Source organism: Anolis sagrei, chromosome 7 (assembly GCF_037176765.1).
Source record: "Anolis sagrei isolate rAnoSag1 chromosome 7, rAnoSag1.mat, whole genome shotgun sequence".
Classification (NCBI taxonomy): domain Eukaryota; kingdom Metazoa; phylum Chordata; class Lepidosauria; order Squamata; family Dactyloidae; genus Anolis; species Anolis sagrei.
Window position 1 is genome coordinate 23,261,864 of NC_090027.1, and position 25,535 is coordinate 23,287,398.

Below are 25,535 nucleotides of genomic sequence, written 5' to 3' on the forward strand. Positions count from 1 at the left end.
GATGTGAGGATTTAAAGATGGAACTGCAAAACTCTGGCACAAGCCAGTCAAGGTGGTCCATGTGGTGATCGGCACACTGGGTGCAGTGCCTAAAGACCTTGGCCTGCACTTAAATACAATCGGCGCTGACAAAATAACTATCTACCAGCTGCAAAAGGCCATCTTGCTGGGATCCGCATGCATTATTTGCCGATACATCACACAGTCCTAGACACTTGGGAAGTGTCCGACATGTGATCCAATACAGCAGCCAGCAAAGTGATTTTGTTTGCTTGTGTTGTTGTTGTGTTTTAAATAACAACAACAACAACAATAATTTTTCATCTTGAGACAATAGGATTCCCAGTAAGAAGCAGCAGGAAAGTCTTGCTTGTGCATCTACATTCAGAGGCGGCCCTAGGTAATTTTCAATCACTGATATATATTTTCTGTTCGTCGTGGGGGTTCTGTGTGCCATATTTGGTTCAATTGCATCATTGGTGGAGTTCAGAATGCTCTTTGATTGTAGGTGAACTAGGCATCCCAGTAACTACAACTCGCATATGTCAAGGTCTATTTTCCCCCAAGAGCGCCCCTGGGCAAAATCAACTATACTGCAAATGCTTACTTGGTGTAATGGGTTGAGCCGCAACTTCTACATTGTATAATTAACACAGTTTAACATCACCTGAACTGTGTGGGTTGAGTAGTATGGAATCCTGGCAGTTATAGGTTGGTGAAGCACCTGAAACTCTTTGGCAGTGAAGGCTGAAGATCTCATAAAACTATAACTCCCACAGTTCCATGGCATTAAACCAGCACAGTTCATGTGGTGTTGAACTGCATTAAATTCAACAATGTAGATGCACACCTTCTGGCAACCTAGCAGTTCGAAAACATGCAAATGTGAGTAGATCAATAGGTACTGCTCCGGCAGGAAGGTAACGGCGCTCCATGCAGTCATGCTGGCCACATGACCTTGGAGGTGTCTACGGACAACGCTGGCTCTTTGGCTTAGAAATGGAGATGAGTGCCAACCCCCAGAGTCTGACACAACTGGACTTAATGTCAGGGGACAACCTTTACCTTTACCTACTTAGATGCACACTCTGTGTGTCTTTTTCATGGCCATAACTCAACTCAAAAGTGACCTCTGTGGTCGCCAAGGAACGCTTGCCAATGGTGCACTGTGCCACCTCATTGCAGAAAGGCAACATTGCACTATCAATGCACAATGAGCCTTGACATGGAACATGCATTTCACAATTATGTGCAACAATGGCATCATAAAGTCCATTATCCATAATCCTTCCAATGCTTGTGAAAAGGAATTTGCACAGGTATATCACACCAATAAGATGCATGAATCATCAGTTTATTCATTCATGACTAAAAGACTAAAGGACTCGTCATGTTTTAAAAAGTACAAAGAGTTGAAGGGTCATCTTCTTTGTAGAACTTATATTTGCAGGTTTCAGGATCAACCACCGATATGCATCCTTCCATAACTGCAATGCCACCAAACCTAAAAAGAAAAGGAAATAGGAAAAGTTGGAAACTTGTAAAGATTTGCAGTTTTTCTGTCAACAAGAAAATAGTTTTTTAAAAAAAATCAGGAAGGCTTTTAGCAATCAACTTTAGAGGTTGTAAACTATATATATATATACACACACACACACACATACAATACACACACATACAATACACATACACACACACACACACACACACACACACACACTAGCCATCCCCTGCCACGCGTTGCTGTGGCCCTCATGGGGGTTCTGTGTGAGAGGTTTGGCCCAATTCTATCCTTTGTGGGGTTCAAAATGCTCTGTGATTGTAGGTGAACTATAAATCCCAGCAACTACAACTCCTGAATGTCAAGATTCTATTTTCCCCAAACTCTACCACTGTACACATTTGGGCATATCCATCATTGTTCGAGTACACAATGATCTCTGGATGTAGTTGAACTACAACTCCAAAACCAAAGGACACTGCCCACCAAATCCTTCCAGTATTTTCTGTTGGTCTTGGAAGAACTGTTTGCCAAGACTGGTTCAATTCCGTCATTGCTGGAGTACAGGATGCTCTTTGATTGTTGTGAACTATAACTCCCAGCAACTACAACTCCCAAATGTCAAGGTTATTTTCCCCAAACACCACCAGTGTTCACATTTGGGCATATTGAGTATTCGTGTAGAGTTTGGTCCAGATCCATCATTGTTTGAGTCCACAGTTATCTCAGGATGTAGGTGAACTACAACTCCAAAACCAAAGGACACTGCCCACCAAACCCTTCCAGTATTTTCTGTTCGTCATGGGAAAACTGTGTGCCAAGTTTAGTTCAATTCCATCATTGGTGGGATTCAGAATACTCTTTGATTGTAGGTGAACTATAAATCCCAGCAACTACAACTTCCAAAAGACAAAATCAATTTTTTTGAGTGAAGGACATACATTGGATTGTTAGGTGTCTTGTGTCCAAATTTGGTGTCAATTTGTCCAGTGGGTTTTGAGTTCTGTTAATCCCACAAACGAACATTTATATTTATATTTATATAGATATACAAATATAGATATATAGGTATAGATATATGAGAAAGAGAGAGATTGTTATTGGAAACCACCACCTGGTGTCTGTATTGTGGATGAAAATGATGTCAGATAGATAATTGTGTATTAGTATCTGTAGTGAATCTACTTCCAGTTAGGCTTAGAGAAGGCCTTGAAAAATGGTAGGCCCAAGGAGTCGGCAGCCATTTTAGAAAGAGGTGCCAGGGGAATCCATTTTGTCGCTCATTTAGTTAAAGCAGCCTTTTTGGAGGGAAATGAGAGAGAGATGTGATTGGCTAAGTTAGAGTGGGCGGAGCCTAACTTGCCAAGAGGAAAATTGTGTCTTATAAAGGGAGGTTTTTAAATCCCTGTGAGGAGTTGGAATGTGGGTGTTGAAGAGAAAGGATGTTTAGGAGATTAGAGGTGTTAAGGGTTAGTAGAAAAGGCCTGAGATAGAATCATAGAATCATAGAATCAAAGAGTTGGAAGAGACCTCTTGGGCCATCCAGTCCAACCCCCTGCCAAGAAGCAGGAATATTGCATTCAAATCACCCCTGACAGATGGCCATCCAGCCTCTGCTTAAAAGCTTCCAAAGAAGGAGCCTCCACCACACTCTGGGGCAGAGAGTTCCACTGCTGAACGGCTCTCACAGTCAGGAAATTCTTCCTAATGTTCAGATGGAATCTCCTCTCTTGGAGTTTGAAGCCATTGTTCCGTGCCAAGAAGCAGGAATATTGCATTCAAATCACCCCTGACAGATGGCCATCCAGCCTCTGCTTAAAAGCTTCCAAAGAAGGAGCCTCCACCACACTCCGGGGCAGAGAGTTCCACTGCTGAACGGCTCTCACAGTCAGGAAATTCTTCCTAATGTTCAGATGGAATCTCCTCTCTTGGAGTTTGAAGCCATTGTTCCGTGCCCTAGTCTCCAAGGAAGCAGAAAACAAGCTTGCTCCCTCCTCCCTGTGGCTTCCTCTCACATATTTATACATGGCTATCATATCTCCTCTCAGCCTTCTCTTCTTCAGGCTAAACATGCCCAGTTCCCTAAGCCGCTCCTCATAGGGCTTGTTCTCCAGACGCTTGATCATTTTAGTCGCCCTCCTCTGGACACATTCCAGCTTGTCAATATCTCTCTTGAATTGTGGTGCCCAGAATTGGACACAATATTCCAGATGTGGTCTAACCAAAGCAGAATAGAGGGGTAGCATTACTTCCTTAGATCTAGACACTATGCTCCTATTGGTGCAGGCCAAAATCCCATTGGCTTTTTTTGCCGCCACACAGATTGGTCTGAGTTTGCTAGCACGGTAGCTAGTGAAGACTTAAAGCTATTAGGAGGATAGCTGGGTAGTAGCAAGATAGATCCAGGCTAGGACTATCTGTACGGATTCATGTTTTTGGAAGGAGAGAGGGGAGTTTCTTTTTTCTTTCTTTTTTTAATTAATTTTTAAAATTTTGATATATGAAAAGCATATAAGTGTACATAATATTTCCAAGTAAAGAAGGGGAACAATTCAATTTAAGAAAACTTGGAAATAATGAAAGGGGAAGGAGAGTAAAAAAAAGAGAAAAAAAGGTGAAAAAATAAGAATAAAATTAAAAATAGTTTGTGACTTCCTTCTAATCTTTGCAGGTTTAACTTTGTAATCCGTTTGATCTTCCAGGTTATAGCAGATGTGAAGAGAGAAAAAGAATCATTTTTAAAGTGTCCAAACCCAGGGTCTTACCACTCTTGTGTCCCCTTTTATTGTATTATTCATGGTTAATTTTCTTTATTTCTTTTTTCTATGTATATCTCCATTTGTGACCAGTCTGTTTGTTTAATTCTTTGTTTAATTATAATAATAATAATAATAATAATTGGGTTACCCGTGTTCCTCTTTATTAAAAAGATTAATTTATCAATGTCTTTAATTTCATTTATTTTTGTTATCCATTGGTCTCTTTCTAGTATTTCCCTCTGTTTCCATATTTTCGCATATACTATCCTAGCAGCTGTCATTAAATACATAAACAGAATGTCTTCATTCAAGTCTAGTTTAATGTCCCCATCAGTAATTCCTAATAGGAAATACTCAGGTTTTTTTTTTTGGATTTTTTTTTTTGAGAAGATTTGATGGCAGCCTTCATGAATTAATTTCCAGTATTTCTGAGCTTCCCTACAAGTCCACCAAAGGTGACATAAGCATCCTTCATGTTCATTATATTTCCAACAGTTTTTGGAAGTATTTTTGCACATTTGATTTAACTTTTTTTGGTGTAATGTACCACCGGTGGAACATATTTAAATAGTTTTACTTTAAATCGGATGCGTATGTATAGTTTAATTTTTTGTTCCACATTAGTTCCTGTGGTGATGTGTACATTTTTAACTTGCAGTTATGTGTAATTATAGATGTTATGTATAATTATAGACAGATGTTTAAAGGGTTAGTAATGGTAATGGTAAGTATATAGTGTTGCATAACCAAGGAAGATAGCAGCCAGCTCAGCTTGTGTTGAGCTGGATGACCATGGAAACAGGGGCGGAGCCAACTGTCACTTGGCAGGGCAGCCATTTTAAACCATTAGTCTGTAGTCGGAGTGCTACAGAAGAAGACTGATTCTCTAGGACAGGGGTCCACAAACGTTTTAAACTGAGGGCCAGGTCACAGTCCCTCAAACTGTTGGAGGGCCCGATTATAATTTGAAAAAAACATGAATGAATTCCTATGCACACTGCACATATCTTATTTGTAGTGCAAAAAACACTTAAATGCAATACAATAATTAAAATGAAGAACAATTTTAACAAATATAAACTTATTTGTATTTCAATGGGAAGTGTGGACTTGCTTTTGGCTGATGAGATGGGATTGTTGTTGTTGTTGATGTGTGTTTTCAAGTCGTTTCAGACTTAGGTTGACCCTGAGTGAGGACCGGGTAAATGATCTTGGAGGGCTGTATCCAGCCCTCGGGCCTTAGTTTGAGGATCCGTGCTCTAGGAGGAGTATCAGGGAAATAGTCTACAGACTGTGAACTGTAGGAGAGGCTGTTCTGTTGGGTAGAGAGAACCAGAATGGATCTGTAGTTTAAAAACTACAGGGAAAAGACTGATTCTACTTAGTAAGAATCAGGGAGGTTTGGGCTTTTAGCCTGAGTAGTTTAAATAAGTCGAGTGGGCTTATTTATATTAATAGTTAGTGTTGAGAGAAAGGGTGAGGAAAAACCCAGTGAGAGTCCCTATTGTAACAGAAACATCATAAAGATTAAGCTCTTAACTGAAGTAATCTATTAAAGAAAGAAACCCAGTTTGAAGAAAAATAAGTGAAATCTGTTTAGTGGAAGGAAGAGTCCTTTCCAGAGTTGTTTAAGCAAAGTTATAAATGTAACTCTGAAGATCTGTAACTCTAAGACAGGGGTCCTCAAACTAAGGCCCGGGGGCCGAATGCGGCCCTCCAAGGTCATTTACCCGGCCCTCGCTCAGAGTCAACCCAAGTCTGAAACAACTGGAAAGCACACAACAACAACAACCCTGTCTCATCAGCCAAAAGGAGGCCCACACTTCCCATTGAAATATTAATAAGTTTATATTTGTTAAAATTGTTCTTCATTTTAATTATTGTATTGTTTTTAAGTGTTTTTGCACTACAAATAAGATATGTGCAGTGTGCATAGGAATTAATTCATGTTTTTTTTTTCCAAATTATAATCCGGCCCTCCAACAGTTTGAGGGACTGTGACCTGGCCCTCTGTTTAAAAAGTTTGAGGACCCCTGCTCTAAGAGAAGAGAAACATTGAATCCATCACATTTCCTCTACATTTCAATAAACTTGTTACTGTTCTTTTCCTAAAGCCTTGCTTCTGATACAATTCTTTCCAAGTTAAGTCACGCTACACAGAAGAAAGACCAAATCAATATTATTAGCCATAAGCTACGCTATCAAGTTAATAAACCCTCACAAAGTGGTGGCTCCTTTACAAACGGTTACAAATTGGTGGCAGTAATCATACGCTTCCTCACAGTTCCCAATCTCCCAGCGATATCGACCTTCTAAAATTTTATTACTTTAACATGCAATTTTTTACCATCTCCCCTTCTGTCCCTTCTTAAGTAACAAGGTCAGACCTGTTTTTGTAACCATTACACTTTCAAGACAAATCTCTGAAACAGCCAAGATAGTCCCTGCATTGTTCTTGTTCTTATTAATAAACTTTATTGTTGATTGTACATCACAATCTGACTCAAGTGTACCTCTGTGCTTAAAAGTTAAAAAGCAGCTTTAAGCAGTAATCAAGAGCTAAATAGTGGCAGCGTATGCTTTTAAAGAAATAACTTTAAGGGATACCTCAGTAACACAAGCCTTTGAGGTAACTCTTTCACAAGTTACCTCAAAGAAGCCAAGGGCTTATCAGCACTGTTAAGTGGTTGTGTGCCAGAGCGCTTTCAGAAAAGGGTTTATTTTGGCCGGGAAGAAAGTTTGCCAGCTTCCTATCAAATCAGCCTTTTGAGTTTTGGGGCTGGTAAAAGCAGAAGCTACATTCAAATCTAAGTGGTGTTCTGGTGTGTGTTTTGGGGATTATTTTTATATTTCCTCAAAAATTTAAAGTTCCCTCTCTATTATAATTGGTGGAACAGCGTTGGGATTTTTATTATCAAATAAATATTTCCCAAATAAGTTCCCTACTTGCTATAGTATCCAACTCTGTTGTGCATTGTATCCAACTCCATTGATGGCAACTATTAATCAGAGGTGTAATTGTAGTATTACCAACTACTATTCCTCCTCCTTGTAAGCCAGTGAGCAAAGGTATGTCTCCAGCTGTTTTTTTGAAAGCGGGGAGGGAGGGGGCCATCTTTAACTCCTTAGCAAGGGAGTTCCAGAAGTGGGGGGCAGCCACAGAGAAGGCCCTTTTCTCTTGTTCCCACTTGCGTGCTTGGGATGGGAGTGGAACTGAGAGGAGGATCTCCTCTGATGATTGCAGTGTCCAAGTTGGTCTGTAGAGGGAGATGTGATTGTCAAATAGTCTGGACTCCGTGCTGACAGAAAGGGATGGGGGGAAGGGGGTGCAAACTGAACAAACTGATGCAAATTGAACAAATAAATAAACAAATAAATAATCAACTTAGGGTGCATCAACTTTATCGCACAAATGGAGTGTGACACTATTTTTATTGCAAAGGAGTCGTGGGAGTTGTAGTTACTTTCCCAAGGTCTTTAGTTTTCTACAGCTCCCAGAATCCCCTTTAATTGAGCCATGGCAATCAAAGTGGCATCAAACTGCATTAATTTGACAGTGCAGATGCACCTTGGGTCTCCTTCCAGGTTCCTTTGTCTTGACCTTCAAGCCAAAGACAAATATCATTGCCGCTTCCATTCAAACCACCTTCAAGACATAACTATAACCTTAATGGAGATGGCCTTTGCTCACCTGTCACAACATTGCATCCCGTCATCTGAACACCAGCATTCTTGGCAGTGTGCTGTATTCCAGTGGGATCCAATTGGATGCTTTTTGCCATCATAAAGGTCAGTGCAAACATTTGGTTTTTCTAGCAATGGATAAAGATAGAGGGGAGGAGGATGAGAAGAAACTCCAGATTATTTCCTGGGTGCGTCCTGAATTGGCCATGAACACTTTATTGCCAGGGGAGAAAAGGGTTGCTTTGTTTATTCTTGCCTATAACATTGAAATGGGCAAAGATTACCCTTACTGAACTTGGAGTCCTTGACAGTGGGCCACTTTCTTCTTTGGCTGCATCTACACCAGTGTTTCTTGACCTGGGGGGTCGGGACCCCTGGGGGAGGGGCACAAGGGAATTTCAGAGGGGTCGTCAAAGACAATCAGAAAACATATATTTCTGAGGGTCTTAGGAACCCCTTTGACAGAGAAGGCAGAAGATCTCTCCTGCTGTCCTTCTCTTCCTTTTTGGAAACAGAGAGTGAATCCTTCCACCAAAAACCCTCCTCTGCTGTGATTGGCTGGCCTCTCAGCCAGAGACTATTTCTGAGACTCCAAATTTATTTATTTCGTATCAAAAACATTGCATAAATTAGTATAAAACTGATACAAATAGAAGGAGCGCAGACGGCTAAATATCTTTTGACCAAAAATGGACAACAGCAATGGCATTGTCTGTAGCCTCCAAGTGGAGAGGGGAGAGCAGGCGTGCTGGATGCATGGCAGCGTGGAGCGCATGTGCAGCCGAGGGAGAGCATGCGAGGCTGGAGGGAGGCTTATGTCAGCGAGTCCCTTCAAGGCATGGGAGTTCTGTGTGGGAAGTTTGGCCCACTGGTGGGGTTCAGAATTCTCTTTGTAGGTGAACCCTAAATTCCAGCAACTACAACTCCCAAATGTCAAGGTCTATTTTCCCCAAACTCCACCGGTGTTCACATTTGGGCATATTGAGTATTTGTGCCAAGTTTGGTCCAGATCCTTCATTGTTTGAGTCCACAGTGCTCTCTGGGTGTAGGTGAACTACAACTCCAAAACTCAAGGTCAATGCCTACCAAATCCTTCCAGTATTTTCTGTTGGTCATGGGAGTTCTGTGTGCCAAGTTTGGTTCAATTTCCTCATTGGTGGGGTTCAGAATGCTCTCAGATTGTAGGTGAGCTATAAATCCCAGCAACTACAACTCCCAAATAACAAAATCACACACCCCTCCCAACCCCACCAGTATTCAAATGTGGGCATATTGAGTATTTGTGCCAAATTTTGTCCAGTGAATGAAAAGACATTCTGCATATCAGATATTTACGTTACAATTCCTAACAGTAGCAAAATGATAGTTAAGAAGTAGCAACAAAAATAATTTTATGGTTGGGGGTCACCACCACATGAGGAACTGTATTAAGGGGTATGTATTAAGGAAGAGAAGGACAGGTGGAGAGATCTTCCGTCTTCTCTGCCAAAGGGGTTCCTAAGACCATCAGAAGTATATGTTCTGTGATGGTCTTTGGTGACTCCTCTGAAACCCCCTTGTGACTCCCCCAGGGGTCCTGACCCCCAGGTTGAGAAACTCTCATCTAGAAGAACAATTCCCAATTTCACCCAATCTTGTGAATAGTCAAATCCGCGAAGGTTCAATTTATCAAAGTCCAGGCTTAACTCTATCTGGCAGAAATCGTGATGCATTAAACCGGTTCTGGGGAATCATCCCCCCCCCCCCCAAACATTTCCCAAGTACATTTTTGCTGGAAATTAAATGGAAACATCACCTTCTTTCCCTTCTGTTTCAAAGGGTGCAAGGAAGCAAGCCGCGTAGCATAAGGTCAAGGAGAATGAAAGGACCACAAGGATTAGGAGTAATTTCTGGAAGAGAGAAGCAAAGGACGGGTTAGGTTTGTTCCAGTCCTAGAGATTTAAACACTAAGGGTGGATCTACACTCCCATATATTCCAGTTTCAGAATTTAGATTATCATGAGTGTAAACTCATATAATCCAGTTCAATGCAGATCATCTGCATTCTGAAACTGAATGATATAGTAGCGTGGATCCAGTCTACGCCACATTCAAACTGGAAAGGTTATTCATTAGCAGAATATATTCCAAAGGTCCCATCTATACCGCAAGTATAATGCAGATACAATTTGGTTAAACTGTATTATTTAAGGCCCCATATATACTGCCATATCATCCAGTTTTCCTTATAATTCAGGACTTTGTTACTCCATTCACAGGGGGGGTGGGGTCAAATTCAATTCAATTTGTAACTACGTATATTCTGATGACAAACTATGCTTCTCATATACTAGGAGGGTCAAAACGTTTTGCCTTCTGTCATAAAAATGTTATTAATGAACTTATCACAGCAGTCGTTGCTACAGATCACAGCCTGAACTGTCCTCTACACAAAACTACTGTTCGAGTCACAATCAATTTGTACACATTTGTGCCATTGTTTAACTCAACCGCCTTGAGTCGCCGTTGGTCTGAGAAAGGCAGTATAGAAATACGGAAAATTAATTAATTAATTAACCAAGACATCCAAACCATTTTGAAAAAAAATCAGGGTTTTGCTTTGTGGCTCATGATTTTAAAGCTGTTTGAACGTCATTCAAGTCATTGAATCTGAAACCACACAGGCTGCCTTTCAGGGGTCCAAACAGATCAAAATCAGAAGGGGCCAAATCATAAATATTCTTCAAGCAATTATGGATTTCCTTCTTTGGCCAAAAATTGATTGACAACTCTTTCTTTTAGCTTCATATTAATGTTCTAAACATTAATGTTCTAAACATGCGCGCGGCAGCCATGTTACTAACAGGAGCGGGACGCAGGGAGCACACAACGCCCTTGTTGTTCCAGCTCCACTGGCTGCCGATCTGCTACCGGGCCCAATTCAAGGTGCTGGTGTTGGCCTACAAAACCCTAAACGGTTCCGGCCCAAAATACCTTGCTGACTGCATCTCGGCCTATGAGCCCACGAGGACCTTGAGATCGTCTGGGGAGGCCCTTCTCTCGATCCTGCCTGCCTCACAGGCACGCCTGGCGGGGACGAGGGATAGGGCCTTCTCGGTGGTGGCCCCCGGCTGTGGAATACCCTCCCTGCAGACATCAGACAGGCGCCCTCCCTCATGACATTCCGGAAAAGACTAAAAACATGGTTATTTGAGAAGGCGTTTGACTAAGTGCCACAACAATTAGCAGTGCCACAACAATTAGCAATGACGACTGGAACGGAATATGGACAACGAGATTGGTTTATGATTCTAAGATGAGACGGCGCGGATGATTTAGTGTAATTTGTATTGTTGATTGTTATGTTTATATTGTTGTTTTTGATATGCCCTTGTTGTAAACTGTTTTTATATGTTGTAAACCGCCGTGAGTCACCCTAGGGCTGAGAACGGCGGTTAACAAATGCAGTAAATAAATAAATAAATAAACAGTCAAATGGAACAAGAAAAGACTATATCAGTAGACTAAGGTGTCCTCTATCAGTTTCTCAACCTGGGAGTCGGGGCCTCTGAGGGGGTCGCTAAAGACCATCAGAAAACATACATTTCTGATGGTCTTAGGAACCCCTTTGGCAGGGAAGGCTGAAGATCTCTCTGCCTGTCCTTTTCTTCCTTTGGGGAAATAGACCGCAAATCCTTCCACTAAAAGCCTTCCTCCACTGTGATTGGCTAGCTTTTCAGCCAAGGGGAGGGCTGTTTCTGAGACTCCAAGCAGGGAGGGGAGAGTAGACATGCTTGGTGCATGGCAGCATGGTGCGCATGTGTGGTAGAGGGAGCGCGTGTGAGCCTGGAGGGAGGTTTGCACCAGCAAGTCCCTTCAAGACATTCCATCATTGCTGGGGTTCAGAATGCTCTTTGATTGTAGGTGAACTATAAATCCCAGCAACTACACCTCCCAAATATCAAGATCTATTTTCCCCAAACTCCACCAGTGTTCATATTTGGGCATATTGATTATTCATGCCAAGTTTGGTCCAGATCTGTCATTGTTTGAGTCCACAGTGCTCTCTGGATGTACATGAACTACAACTCCCAAACTCAAGGTCAATGACCACCAAACCCTTCAAGTATTTTCTGTTGGTTGTGGGAGTTCTGTGTGCCAAGTTTGGTTCAATTCCATCGTTGGTAGAGTTCAGAATGCTCTTTCATTGTAGGTGAACTATAAATCCCAGCAACTACAACTCCCATATGACAAAATCAACCCCCTCTCCAACCCCACCAGTATTCAAATGTGGGCATATTGGGTATTTGTGCCAAATTTGGTCCAGCAAATGAAAATACATCCTGCCGCCTATCAGATATTTTCATGACGATTCATAACAGTAGCAAAATTACAGTTATGAAGTAGCAACAAAAATAATGTTATGGTTGGGAGTCACCACCGCATGAGGAATTGTATGAAGGGGTCGTGGCATTAGGAAGGCATTAGGAAGGTTGAGAAACACTGCTCTATCATATAATCAGCAGTTTGGGAAGTAATGTGGAACAAAAAATTAAATTGTACATACGCAACAGATCTAAAAGAGAATTGGTTAAAAATGTTTCACAAGTGGTATATCACACCCAAAAAATTAAATCAAATGTATAAAAATACCTCTAAAACTGTTGGAAATGTAATGAACACGAAGGGAGCTTCTACCACCTTTGGTGGACCTAGAATCATAGAATCATAGAATCAAAGAGTTGGAAGAGACCTCATGGGCCATCCAGTCCAACCCCCTGCCAAGAAGCAGGAATATTGCATTCAAATCACCCCTGACAGATGGCCATCCAGCCTCTGCTTAAAAGCTTCCAAAGAAGGAGCCTCCACCACACTCCGGGGCAGAGAGTTCCACTGCTGAATGGCTCTCACAGTCAGGAAGTTCTTCCTCATGTTCAGATGGAATCTCCTCTCTTGTAGTTTGAAGCCATTGTTCCGCGTCCTAGTCTCCAAGGAAGCAGAAAACAAGCTTGCTCCCTCCTCCCTGTGGCTTCCTCTCACATATTTATACATGGCTATCATATCTCCTCTCAGCCTTCTCTTCTTCAGGCTAAACATGCCCAGCTCCCTAAGCCACTCCTCATAGGGCTTGTTCTCCAGACCCTTGATCATTTTAGTCGCCATCCTCTGGACACATTCCAGCTTGTCAATATCTCTCTTCAATTGTGGTGCCCAGAATTGGTGACAATATTCCAGATGTGGTCTAACCAAAGCAGAATAGAGGGGTAGCATTACTTCCTTAGATCTAGACCTGTAGGGAAGCTCTGAAATATTGGAAATCAATTCATGAAGAATGCCAACAAATTTTCTCTTAAAAAAATCCAAAAAAACTTGAATACTATTTATTAGGAATCTTCGACAGGGACATTAAATTAGACTCAAATGAAGACGTCTTGTTTATGTATTTAATGACAGCCGCTAGAATAATATTTGCAAAAGTCTGGAAACAGAAGGAAATACCGGAAAGAGACCAATGGATAACAAAAATAATTGAAATTAAAGATATGGACAAATTAACCTTCTTGGTAAAGAGAAACACGGGTGACCCGATTAAGCAAACGGATTGGTCACTGGTGGAGAATTACATAGAAAAGAGAAATTAAGATATTCAACAATGAATAACAAAATAAAAAATAGACACAAGGATAGTAAAACCTCGGGCTTTATTTTTTCTTCTTTTTTCCTCCCCCCCCCCTTTTTAATCTGGTATAAATTGGAAGACCAAGTGGATTATTTAGGTGGACCCACGAAGAATTAGAAGGAAGTCTTGGAACTTTAGTTTATTTTTATTTTCATTTTTATTCCATTTTTCTTATTTTTATTTTTCCCCTTTTTTCTTTTTTTCTTTTACTTGTTACTATCTTTTCCTACTTTTCTTTAAACTGAATTGTTTCCCCTCTTTACTTGGAAACTTTCCATATATCTACCTATTCTTTTTCACACTAAATAAAAAAAATTAGTTCAAAAAAATTAGCAACAAAAATAATGTTATGGTTAGGTTCTTGTGGGTTTTTTCGGGCTATAGAGCCATGTTCTAGAGGCATTTCTCCTGACGTTTCGCCTGCATCTATGGCAAGCGTCCTCAGAGGTAGTGAGGTCTGTTGGAATTAGGACAATGGGTTTATATATCTGTGGAATGGCTGGGGTGGGACAAAGAGCTCTTCTCTGCTGCAGCTAGGTGTGGATGTTTCAACTGATCACCTTCATTAGCATTTGAAGGCCTGCCTGAGCCTGGGAAAATCTCTTCCTGGGAAGTGTTAATCTGTGCCTGGTTGTTTCCTCTCTGTTGTTTTGCTGTTGTAATTTTAGAGTTTTTTAATACTGGTAGCCAGATTTTGTTCATTTTCATGGTCTCTTCCTTTCTGTTGAAATTGTCCACATGCTTGTGGATTTCAGTGGCTTCCCCGTGTAGTCTGACATGGTGGTTGTTGGTGTGGTCCAGCATTTCTGTGTTCTCAAATAATATGCTGTGTCCAGGCTGGTTCATCAGGTGCTCTGCTATGGCTGACTTCTCTGGTTGAAATAGTCTGCAGTGCCTTTCATGTTCCTTGATGCATGTCTGGGCGCTGCGTTTGGTGGTCCCTATGGAGACTTGTACACAGCTGCATGGTATACGGTAGACTCCTGCAGAGGTGAGAGGATCCCTCTTGTCCTTTGCTGAACGTAGCATTTGTTGGATTTTCTTGGTGGGTTTGTAGATTGTTTGTATGTTGTGTTTCTTCATCTTCATATGTTGTGTTCCTGATGTATGGCAGGAACACTTTTCCTCTGGGTGGATCTTCATCTTTACTCTCGTGGCTTGTTCTTGGTCTTGCAGCTCTTCTGATGTTATGGTTGGGGGTTACCACCGCATGAGGAATTATACGAAGTGGTTGCGGCATTAGGAAGGTTGAGAAACACTGCTCTATCATATCATGCATAGATAGTCCAGTAGCAGGGAAAGGAATAAAAGTTAGAGCAAAGGAGGCATTACTTTTTGACCCACTGTTGTGTGTTTGTGTGTGTGTCGACTATTTCATGCCAAAGGAATCTGGACCACCATTGATTTTATGTTCCTAAAGTTACACCAAATCTTCTGAAATTTTCTGGTTAAAAATAATGTGTTTTTCTCCTCCCTCGTGGCTTCGAAATTACAGGCAATTTTGCAATTTCTAAACGAGGACAAAGTTTTACTTACCATCTTGTTGTTTTGCTGCTGGGCAAGTCTTCGCTATAAGATGTATCTCCGACCGAGAAAGAATCCACTTTGCCCGTTTCTGCGCAGAATTCTCCCTGATATTTATATCGGCAAGAAGAGGAGGGTTTTCAAAGGTAAATACTTCCTCCTGGAGTCTGCGAACAAACTTCTCAATGTATGCAAATTCTAAATACCTGATTTTTTTTTCTTGAGTGGCTGTTTGCATTGTAAAAAGAGAGAGAGGGAACTGTAGGAAAACAGGAATCTTTATGACTAGAGAAAAGACTTGTTGATACGAAGGGTGTTGCAAAATGTACACAGCAAAGTTGAAGAAGTGAGATCTGGGTATTCAGGGTTTGAATAAAACATCTTTTACATTCCATTTCCTATATCTTTATTTTTTCCATCATGTACTTTATTCCTGGTTAATGCTTGTTCTTCTCATCGCATCCCTATCTATTTCTTTTGGCAGTGTCCCAATGTAATCTCTCCTCCTCCTCCATTTTGTATTTTTTATTGTGTCAGAAGTGGCTTGGGAATATACTGCAAGTTGCTTCTGGTGTGAGAGAATTGGCTGTCTGCAAGGACATAGAATAATAGAATCATAGTATCATGAGGTCTCTTCCAACTCTGAAACCTCATGGGCCATCCAGTCCAACCCCCTGCCAAGAAGCAGGAATATTGCATTCAAATCACTCCTGACAGATGGCCATCCAGCCTCTGTTTAAAAGCTTCCAAAGAAGGAGCCTCCACCACATTGCTGAGGGGATGCCCAGATCTGTTACCATCCTGTGGGAGGCTTCTCTCGTGTCCCCACATGGGAAGCTGGGGCTGACAGATGGGAGCTCACTCCATCTCACATATTCGAACCACCAACCTTCAAGTCTACAGGTCAGTAGTTCAGCTGGCACAAGGGTTTAATCCAGGGTTTCTCAACATAGGGGTCGGGACCCGTGGCGGGGGATCGTTAGGGGATTTTAGAGGAGTCAGCAAAGGCCACTAGAAAACATACATTTCTGTTGGTCTTAGGAAACCCTTTGTCAGAGAAGGCTGAAGATCTCTCTGCCTGTCTTCTTCTTCTTCTTTTTTTTTGAAAGAGAAGATGGCAAATCCTCCAACCAAAAGCCCTCGTCCACTGTGATCGGCTGGCTTCTCAGCCAAGGGAAGGGCTTTTTCTGAGTCTCCAAGCAGGGAAGGGGGAGCAAGTGTGCTTGGCATCTGGCAGCGTGGTGTGCATGTGCGGGTGAGAGAGAGTGTGTGAGGCTGGAGGGAGACTCATGCCAGCGAGTCCCTTAAATGCATGGAGATTCTTTGTTTGGCCCAATTTTATCGTTGGTGGGATTCAGTGGGATTCAGAATGCTCTTTGATTGTAGGCAAACTATAAATCCCAACAACTATAGCTTAGTAAAAATTAAGATAAACTTTTTACATTTATTACAACGGCCGCAAGAATTACTTTTGCGAAAGTGTGGAAACAGGAGCAAATCCCTGATCTTGAAAATTGGTTGGATAAGTTGAGGGATATAAAAGATATGGATGAGTTGACTTTTTTTACCAAGCAAGAACACTGGTAATATGTTAAAAAGGACAAATTGGGACCTCTTTCATGACTATGACAATATTAGTAGAGACAAAAGATAAATAAGAATTAAAATTTAAATAATGATTACAAGGATAAGAAGAAAAGAAACCATGAAGATGAAATGGAAGTCAAGACTCTTTTTTTTTCTAATTTTTTTCCTCTCTTTTCTCTTTCCTACTTTACTAAATTAATATTGTTCCACCTCTTTCGTTGTTCTTTACTACCTTTGCTTATTTTCTGTGAACTGATGAATACCAATAAAAAATAATTATAAAAAAATCCCAGCAACTACAGCTCCCAAATACCAAGGTCTATTTTCCCCGAACTCCACCAGTCTTCACATTTGGACATATTGAGTATTCATGACAACTTTGCTCGAAATCTATCATTGTTTGAGTCCACAGTACTCACTGGATGTAGGTGAACTACAACTCCAAAACTCAAGAGCAACGATCACCAAACCCTTCAACTATTTTCTGTTGGTCATGGGAGTTCTGCGTGCCAAGTTTGCTTCAATTCCATCGTTGGTGGAGTCCAGAATGCTCTTTGATTGTAGGTGAACTATAAATCCCAGCAATTATAACTCCCATATGACAAAATCAATCCCCACCCCCACCTCACCAGTATTCAAATTTTGGCATATTGGGTATTTGTGCCAAATTTGGTCCAGTGAATGAAAATACATCAGATATTTACATCACAATTCAAAACAGTAGCTAAACAATAGTTGTGAAGTAGCAACAAAAATAACTAATGGCTGGGGGTCACCACAACATGAGGAACTGTATTAAGGGGTCGCAGCATTAGGAAGGTTGAGAAATTCTGGTTTAATCCATTAAAATGTGAAAAGCCGCTGTTCTCATCACACTAGGTTGGTTTCAAGTTTAAGATAGAGCATTCAGTTGTATAGGGAGAAACCCCAAATGGTAAGGGAGTCATTATTTTGTACATCTAAATAGCCTGAAAGCACAGTTACAAAATAAATCCTGGTGAAATTCAGTAGATGGAGTGTAGAATGATTTCCATATTCAGGTTGATGCCCTTGAAGCGTCATAATATTTCTATCTAGTTTGGGGAGGCAACAAACAAACTTCTCAAGGTATGCAAATCCTACGTATGTATTTATAGTGCTTCCTTTTCCGTTGAGTTGCTATTTGCATTGTAAAAAGAGAGAATTTGAAGAACAGGCAACTTTATTAGCTCTAGGAAAGACTTGCTGATAAGAAAGGTTCTGCAAAATGTACAAAGCAAAGAATGATTTCCATATTTTGGACAAAGCAGAGGAGAGTTTGGTTTGCGGATGCACCCAATCCGGGTGAATTTATGTTGTTTGACAGCAAATAAGAGATCGGACGTCAACGTTGCAAAGGGAGAGGAGCATCGGGTGACCTTCAGAGATGGTGATTTTGCCTTCAGAAATTGACCTCGGTCATGAGAAACAGAACTCAGGCAAGGCCCCACCACTCAACCTTTTGGTATGGAAGCTTGGTCCAAATCCTATTAATTCCCCCAAGAGTAAACTCTTTGAGCCAATTTTGGAATCATGGGTTGTCACTAGAGGAGAATTCTATTGATTCAAGGACTCTAAGAGCTGGGAAGTGTTTCTCAACCTTCTCAATACCACAACCCCTTAAGACAGTTTCTCATGTTGAGGTTACCCCCCCCCCCCCCCACAACCATACAATTTCTTTCATCGTAATCGTTACAGTTATGAATCGTAATGTAAACATCTGCTATGCAAGATGTATTTTCATTCACTGGACCACATTTGGCACAAATACCCGATACGCCCAAATTTGAATACTGGTTGGCTTGTGGGGGTTATTTTGTCATTTGAGAGTTGTAGTTGCTGGGATTTCCAGTTAACCTACAATCAAAGTGCATTCTGAACTCCACCAAAGATGGAATCAGGAAGGTTGAGAAGCATTGGTTAAATCCATTGCACCACTGGGGGCTCCTATAAATAGCTAATAAACCACAATTCCTCAGGAAAGTATTATTTCAGGGACTTGCAAAGCTGTTGTTTCATAGGGTGCATCTACACTGTGGAATAAATGCAGCTTGACCCCACTTGGAGTTCTGGTCTTGAGCCTTCTTCTCTGATCAATAGTGCTGGTGCCTCTCCACATCACAAATCCCAGGATTCCATAGCAGGTAAAGTGGGTGTCAAACTGCATTAATTCTGCAGTGTAGATGCACGCTGGAATGACTACAAAATAAAGCAAGGAAACCAAGGCACTTGGAATATCTCCAAAAAGTCGAACCAATGTATTTTATTGCTGCTGAACAATACAGAGAGACTTTGCAACTGATTTACAAGATTCCAAGTGCTGCAAAAACATATGATCTGCCCCCAAAAAGATTCGTTTGGTGATTCTGAAATACATCAAAAGTGAAAGGATGTTGTTAAGGGGAACATGGCTGGGAGAGGTCCTCCAGTTTGTAGAACTTATATTTACAGGTTTCCCAATCCAAAATTGCTTTGCACCCTGGTCTGCTCACAGGAATATACCTGAAACGGAAAGAAAAATGTGATCAATCAACATTTAAGAGCACTACCAAAACCTCCTGAATCACAGCTCCAACGTGGCTGAAGAGGTTGTCTCACAAATACCGCAACAACAAACCAGGGATGAGCTTACAGCACTGCCTAGTCTGGAAAAAGCAGCAATGCCATCAGCCAACAAAAAATAACAAAGCCAGCAGACCTGATGGGATCCCTGCTGAAATCTTTAAAAAGGGTGGACAGAGCTGACACAACGACTCCACCAGCTCATTGAAAAAGTGTTGGTGACCAAGAAAATCCCAGCAGACTTCAAGGATGCCAACATCAACCTCTTCAAAAATGGAAAAACATTCATTGACCTTACAAAGCCATTCAACACAGTGAATCGTAGTGCTCTCTGGACCATCCTCCAAAAAAGCAGGTGCCCTGACAAATTTGTGAACATCCTGAGGCTCCTCCACAATTACATGATGGCTTTAAGGGTGCATTGTATTGTATTAATAATACAATATAATATATTATTCATATGCAGGGAATTATAAAGGTTGAAAGGGATCCTCAAGGCCATACAGTCCAATGTCTTTCTGCCATGCAGGAGTATGCAACCAAAGCACTCCTGAAATATGCCTTTCCACCTTCTATTTAAAGACCGCTAAAGATGGAGAGGTCAAAGAAGGAGAACGTGGCAACCCTTGTGCTAAGTTACAGTGTTGCGTGACTGCATGCATAAATGGGCAACAAAATGTACAACCAGAATGCCTTTCTGTGTATGTATTGGCTCTCCATGGCCAACTATGGAAGGTTGGACTAGATGGCCTTTGGGGTGTCTTGTATGAGACAGATATTTCAAATTGGGCAGAAATGTCCAACCACTTCTCTAAGGTATCGGCCCATCCATACATCGCCAACAGGACTGGGGCAAACAATTCTCTTTTCTGGGTGGCTATGACCTTTTTTGGACTGTATGTCCTTCAACAATACAATTCTCTTTTCCATGTTGCTTACCTGGTACAGCATCGCATTCCAGTATCCCAACAGGAGCATCTCATGCAATGAGATGAATTCCAGGTAGACCCAATAGGATGACTCGTCCCATCAGAACTGTCAAAACATTCATCTGGAAGTACCCACTTGCCTGAGGAATGAAAACCCAATAAGAGTTCAGCATCAGGTCAGTCAGTATTGGAAATAGGGATAAAGAAAAAGAAAACAAAGAATGGAAGACGGGACCTCAAAAAATAGGAAAGGTTCCAAGGAAAGGAGAAAGGGTTCTCAATAGATACAGAAGAATCCAAAGGAAGGAGAAAGGGACCTCAAAGGGTAAGAAGAAATCCAAAGGAAGAAGAAAGGCATATCAATGAACAAAGAGGAATCCAAAGGAAGGAGGAAGGGACCTCAAAGAGTAAGGAGAAAGCTAAAGGATGAAGTAAGGCCAGAGGCGGCCCTAGGTAATTTTCAATGGTAAGCAAACAGTATTTTGGCACCCACCCCCCAACCAATCATTGATATATAATTTCTGTTCGTCGTGGGAGTTCTGTGTTCCATATTTGGTTCAATCCCATCATTGGTGCAGTTCAGAATGCTCTTTGATTGTAGGTGAACTATACATCCCAGTAACTACACTTGCCGCACTTGCTCCCTTGCCTGGCTCGCTTTGGGTCCGGAGGCGTGCCTGAAGACCCCGGCATGTGCAACAAAAGTCACCTCTTCTCCTGACTTTCTCCTCAGCCATTGGGACCGAGAGAGAGAGAGAGAGAGAGGTGGAGATGCCCATCTTTCCTGAAGGTAGGCGCAAAAACAAAGGAGGGAGCGGAAGTGGAAGATATCTCCAGCCGGAAGGGCTTTCTCTCTCTCTCTCTCTCTCTCTCTCTCTCTCTCTCTCTTGGTCCCAATGGCTGAAGAGAAAGTCAGGAAAAGAGGCGACTTTTGGTGCACACACTGGGGTCTTCAGACACGCCTCCAGACCCGAAGCGGGCCAGACTTGGCGGCTCCGCCCCTTGGCCCACCCGTGCATTGGGGAGAGGAGAGGAGGTGGGTGGAGCGCCGGGGGATCTGGAAAGGGAGCCAGTCATGGGGAAGGGATCGAACGCGGAGAACAATTAAGCGCCGGCTCTGCTCACGCACCCGGTGGCCGGGTGGAGCAGGAACGAGAGCGGCTAGGCAAGGCTCAAGGGCCCGACCCCTTTGGGTAGACGATCGGCCGGCAGCGAGGCAAGAAAGCCGAGGCTCCCCCCGGAACTGCTAGGGCTGTTGTGAGCTGAGGGGGCACTCCTCAAGTGGTGGTCGAGGGGCATTTACAGAGGTGCCTCTGCGCCCCTGGCAAAAAAAAGTGTTCTGCGACCGCTTACTTCGCGTAATGGATGAGCCGCCCCTGAGTAAGGCCATCAATAGATAAAAGAATCCGAAGGAAGGAGGAAATGACCTTAAAGAGTAAGGAGTAAACTAAAGGAAGAAGAAAGGTACATCAGTGGATAAAGATGAATTAAAGGAAGGAAGAAGGGACCTTAAAAGGTAAAGAAGAACCCAAAGGCAGGAAGAAACAAAAGGAAGAAGGAAGGGACTGTCAGAAATATTAAATATTAACTAGGTATTTTTAATTACAAAAATTTGAGTCAAGCACTGAAAGGGTTAAATAATAATAATCATCATCATCATCATCATCGTCATCATCATCATAAACCTTTATTTGTACCCCACTACCATCTCCCGAAGGACTCGGTGAGGCTTACAAGAGGCCGAGCCCAAATACAACAATAAAAACAGCAGCAACAACAAAATAACTAAAAAAAACAAAACAATAGCAAAGAATAGCAATAACATTAACAACATCTAATGACGCAATTAAAAAACAATGGCCAGGCCAAATGTAATAATTAAAATTAAAAATTAAAAGTGCTGGGCATGACAAGGAGGGGTATTTGGAGGGGGATGGGCATACAGATATCCTGAATCTCTGATAAAGTGAGTTGGGACATAATGCTAGGAGTTTCCTTATTCTGGAAAGGCACACTGGAACAACCACGTTTTCAAACTCCTCCTAAAGATTGCTAGTGACGGGGCCTGTCTGATGTCCTTAGGGAAAGAGTTCCAGAGTCGAGGGGCCACCACCGAGAAGGCCCTATCCCTCATCCCCACCAATCGCGCTTGCGATGCCGGTGGGATCATTAGCAGGTCCTCTCCAGATGAACGAAGAGATCGTGTGGGTTAGTACACTGAGATGCGGTCATGTAGGTAAACCGTTTAGGGCTTTGTATGTAAGCACCTGCACCTTGAATTGGGACCGGAGCTCCTTAAACAGGAGGGTTGACCTCTCTCTGTAAGGAGCACCAGTTAACAACCTGGCTGCCGCCCGTTGGACCAATTGAAATTTCTGGGCCGTTTTCACGTAGCAATGCACATAAAGTGCATTACAGTAGTCCAATCTGGAAGTGACTAAGGCATGGACCACCCTGGCCAGATCCGCTTTCATGAGGTACGGTCACAGTTGGCGCATGAGTCTCAATTGTGCGAAAGCCCTCCCAGCCACCACCGACGCCTGAGCTTCAAGCGACAGTGATGAGTCCAGGAGGACACCCAGACTGCGGACCTGTGACTTCAGGGGGAGTGTAACCCTGTCCAGCACAGGTTGCCACCCTATACCCCGATCCGGTTTAAAAGGATTGACTCAGCAAAAGCTGCAGTTGAATATAAGCAGGTGTTCCTGTAGCTTAGTAGCCCTTAACCTGAGGTAGCTCTCAGTCTGTGAGAGATCTCTATGGAAGAAGGACCTCAGTCTTAGTAGGCCTCAGTATGAGTAGGCCTCGGTGTTAGTTCACCTCAGTGGGAGAAAAGCCTTAGTCTGAGAGAGCCCTCAGTGTGAGAAGGCTTCAGTGGAAGAAAGGCCTCAGTCTGAGAGAACTCTCAGTGTGAGAAGGCCTCAGTGGGAGAAAGGCCTCAGTGTGAGGTAGGACTCAGTGTTAGTAGGCCTCAGTATGAGAAGGCCTGGTGTGAGAAGCTTTAATGTGACAGGAAGCTCCAGTTTGAAGGCTGCTGTGTGTAAAAAGCTCCTGTGCGAAGCTCCTGTGTAACTTCATTGTGAGAGGAGGCTCTGTGACAGCAAAGCTATTTATCTGCATGAGAAAGAAGCCCAGCGTGGAAGCAAAGAAGGAAATATAAAGAACTTTGTTCCTGTTATGGAAACCTTGTTTTAGTAATAGTGCAAACATATTATTTTTCTATAAAGAAAAGCATCCTATGGAAGAGATAACATTGGTCTGTGTGCTTTTATCCTTTTTATCACTTTGGGCTACTGGTGCTACTGGGTCACGCTGCTACTGGTGCTACTGGGTCACGCCGCTGTCTTTTGTTAATAAGCCCACTTGCCTGACAGAGACATCAATGGACAAAGAGGAGTCCAAAGGAAGAGGGAAGGGGTTTCAAAAGATAAAGAGGAAGCCCTGGAAGGAAAAAGGAATTCTAATAGTTAGAGAAGAAGCTGAAGGAAGGAGAAACTGATCTCTAAAGTGAAGGAGGAAGCTGAAGGAAGGATAAGAGGATCTCAACAGGAGAGAAAGAAGCCAAAGACAGAAGAAAGCATTCTCAAAAGGTAAAAATGAAACCAAGGAAGGGAAAAGGGATCTCAAAGATACAGGAGGAAGCTAAAAGGAGAAAGAAGGGATATCAAAAGATAAAGCACAAGCAACAGAGAAAGATACAAAGGATGGGGAAAGCTGCATGTTTTCTCTGGGTTCCCATTGCCCCCTTTTGCACTGGCATCTGTTGATTTCCAACAGTGATAACCTTACCATCTACCATCTTCAAGGTGGCAGGTTGAAACCCACAGGATCCCAAACACAATCCAAGGGTCATGCACAAGGCAGCCAAGCCCAGGAGAAATTTCTGAAAAAGACAGAAGATTGTCAGGTTGTTAAATAATAATTGCTCAGTCAACCCGTAGATCAACATCTCATAAAATTTCGAACACATTTTGACAATACAGTAGAGTCTCCCTTATCTGACATAAACAGGCCGGCAGAATGTCGGATAAATGAAAATGTTGGATAATATGGAGTCTCCTACTGTTACCCATCCGACAAAGGGCTAGACACCTAGAATACTAACAACAAGGACTCAAAGGGATAAGGCAAGGGGTTAGAACAGCCCAGCATTTTTACTCACCATCTTGGGGTTTTGCTGCTGAGGAAGCCTTCACTATAAGATGCGTCTCCAGATGAGAAAAAGTCTGCTTTGTCTGTTTCTGTGCGAAATTTTCCCTGATATTTATATCAGCAAGAAGAAAGGTAAATACTTCCTCCTGAAGTCTGCAAACAAACTTCTCAATGTATGCAAATTCTAAATACCTGATTCCTTTTTCTTGAGTGGCTGTTTGCGTTGTAAAAAGATAGGGAGAGAACTGTAGGAAAACAGGAATCTTTATTTCTAGGGAAAAGACTTGTTGATACGAAGGGTGTTGCAAAATGTACACAGCAAAGAACGGCGTCTGTATTGTGACCAAACCTGAAAAAGTGAGATCTGGGTATTCAGGGTTTGAATAAAACATCTTTTACATTCCATTTCCTATATCTTTATTTTTTCCATCATGTACTTACGTACTTTATTCCTGGTTCATGCTCGTTCTTCCCATCGCATCCCTATCTATTTATTTTGGCAGTATCCCAATGTAATCTCTCCTCCTCCTCCATTTTGTATTTTTTATTGTGTCAGAAGTGGCTTGGGAATATACTGTAAGTTGCTTCTGGTGTGAGAGAATTGGCTGTCTGCAAGGACATAGAATCATAGAATCATAGTATCATGAGGTCTCTTCCAACTCTGAGACCTCATGGGCCATCCAGTCCAACCCCCTGCCAAGAAGCAGGAATATTGCATTCAAATCACTCCTGACAGGGTTCAGTTCTTGAGGGGCAGCCACACTGTAGAACAGTGGTTCTCAACCTTCCAAATGCCATGACCCCATAATACAGTTTCTCATGTTGTGGTGACCCTCAGCCATAAAATTATTTTCGTTGCTACTTCATAGCTGAATTTTGCAATTGTTGTGAATTTTAATGTAAATATCTGATATGCAGATATTTACATTATGTAAATTATGTAATGTAAATATCTGATATTTTCATTCACTGGACCTAATTTGGCACAAATACTCGATGCGCCCAAATTTGAATACTGGTGGGGTTGGGGAAGAGATTGATTTTGCCATTTAGGAGTTGTAGTTGCTCAGACTTATCATTCACCTACAATCACAGAGCATTCTGAATCCCCATGACTAACAGAAAATGCTGTGAACACTGGTTGATTTGGGGGGAAATAG

The 25,535-nt window shown here is 42.1% G+C and overlaps 2 protein-coding genes across 2 annotated transcripts; both read right to left on the reverse strand.

Annotated features, from left to right (window-relative positions):
* Nucleotides 1-1,333: 1,333 nt before the first annotated feature.
* On the reverse strand, nucleotides 1,334-24,457 carry LOC132782551 (small serum protein 5-like). Its single transcript, XM_067470606.1, has 4 exons — nucleotides 24,386-24,457; nucleotides 9,740-9,833; nucleotides 7,952-8,072; nucleotides 1,334-1,504 (listed from the first exon to the last, which is right to left on the reverse strand). The coding sequence occupies exons 1-4, from the start codon at nucleotides 24,386-24,388 to the stop codon at nucleotides 1,396-1,398; spliced, it is 327 nt and encodes a 108-aa protein (XP_067326707.1). The 5' UTR covers nucleotides 24,389-24,457; the 3' UTR covers nucleotides 1,334-1,395.
* On the reverse strand, nucleotides 18,986-24,022 carry LOC132782488 (small serum protein 2-like). Its single transcript, XM_060787312.2, has 3 exons — nucleotides 24,013-24,022; nucleotides 20,234-20,363; nucleotides 18,986-19,234 (listed from the first exon to the last, which is right to left on the reverse strand). The coding sequence occupies exons 1-3, from the start codon at nucleotides 24,020-24,022 to the stop codon at nucleotides 19,129-19,131; spliced, it is 246 nt and encodes an 81-aa protein (XP_060643295.2). The 3' UTR covers nucleotides 18,986-19,128.
* Nucleotides 24,458-25,535: the final 1,078 nt, after the last annotated feature.

Excerpts from the sequence above, each read along its gene's own strand:
- LOC132782488 (XM_060787312.2), bottom strand. Across the intron at positions 19,235-20,233 it reads GGAATGCGATGCTGTACCAG|GTATATTCCTGTGAGCAGAC; the intron begins GTAAGCAACATG and ends TTTCCGTTTCAG.
- LOC132782551 (XM_067470606.1), bottom strand. Across the intron at positions 8,073-9,739 it reads TGAAACAGAAGGGAAAGAAG|AAAAACCAAATGTTTGCACT; the intron begins GTGATGTTTCCA and ends ATCCATTGCTAG. Across the intron at positions 1,505-7,951 it reads GGGATGCAATGTTGTGACAG|GTTTGGTGGCATTGCAGTTA; the intron begins GTGAGCAAAGGC and ends TTTTCTTTTTAG.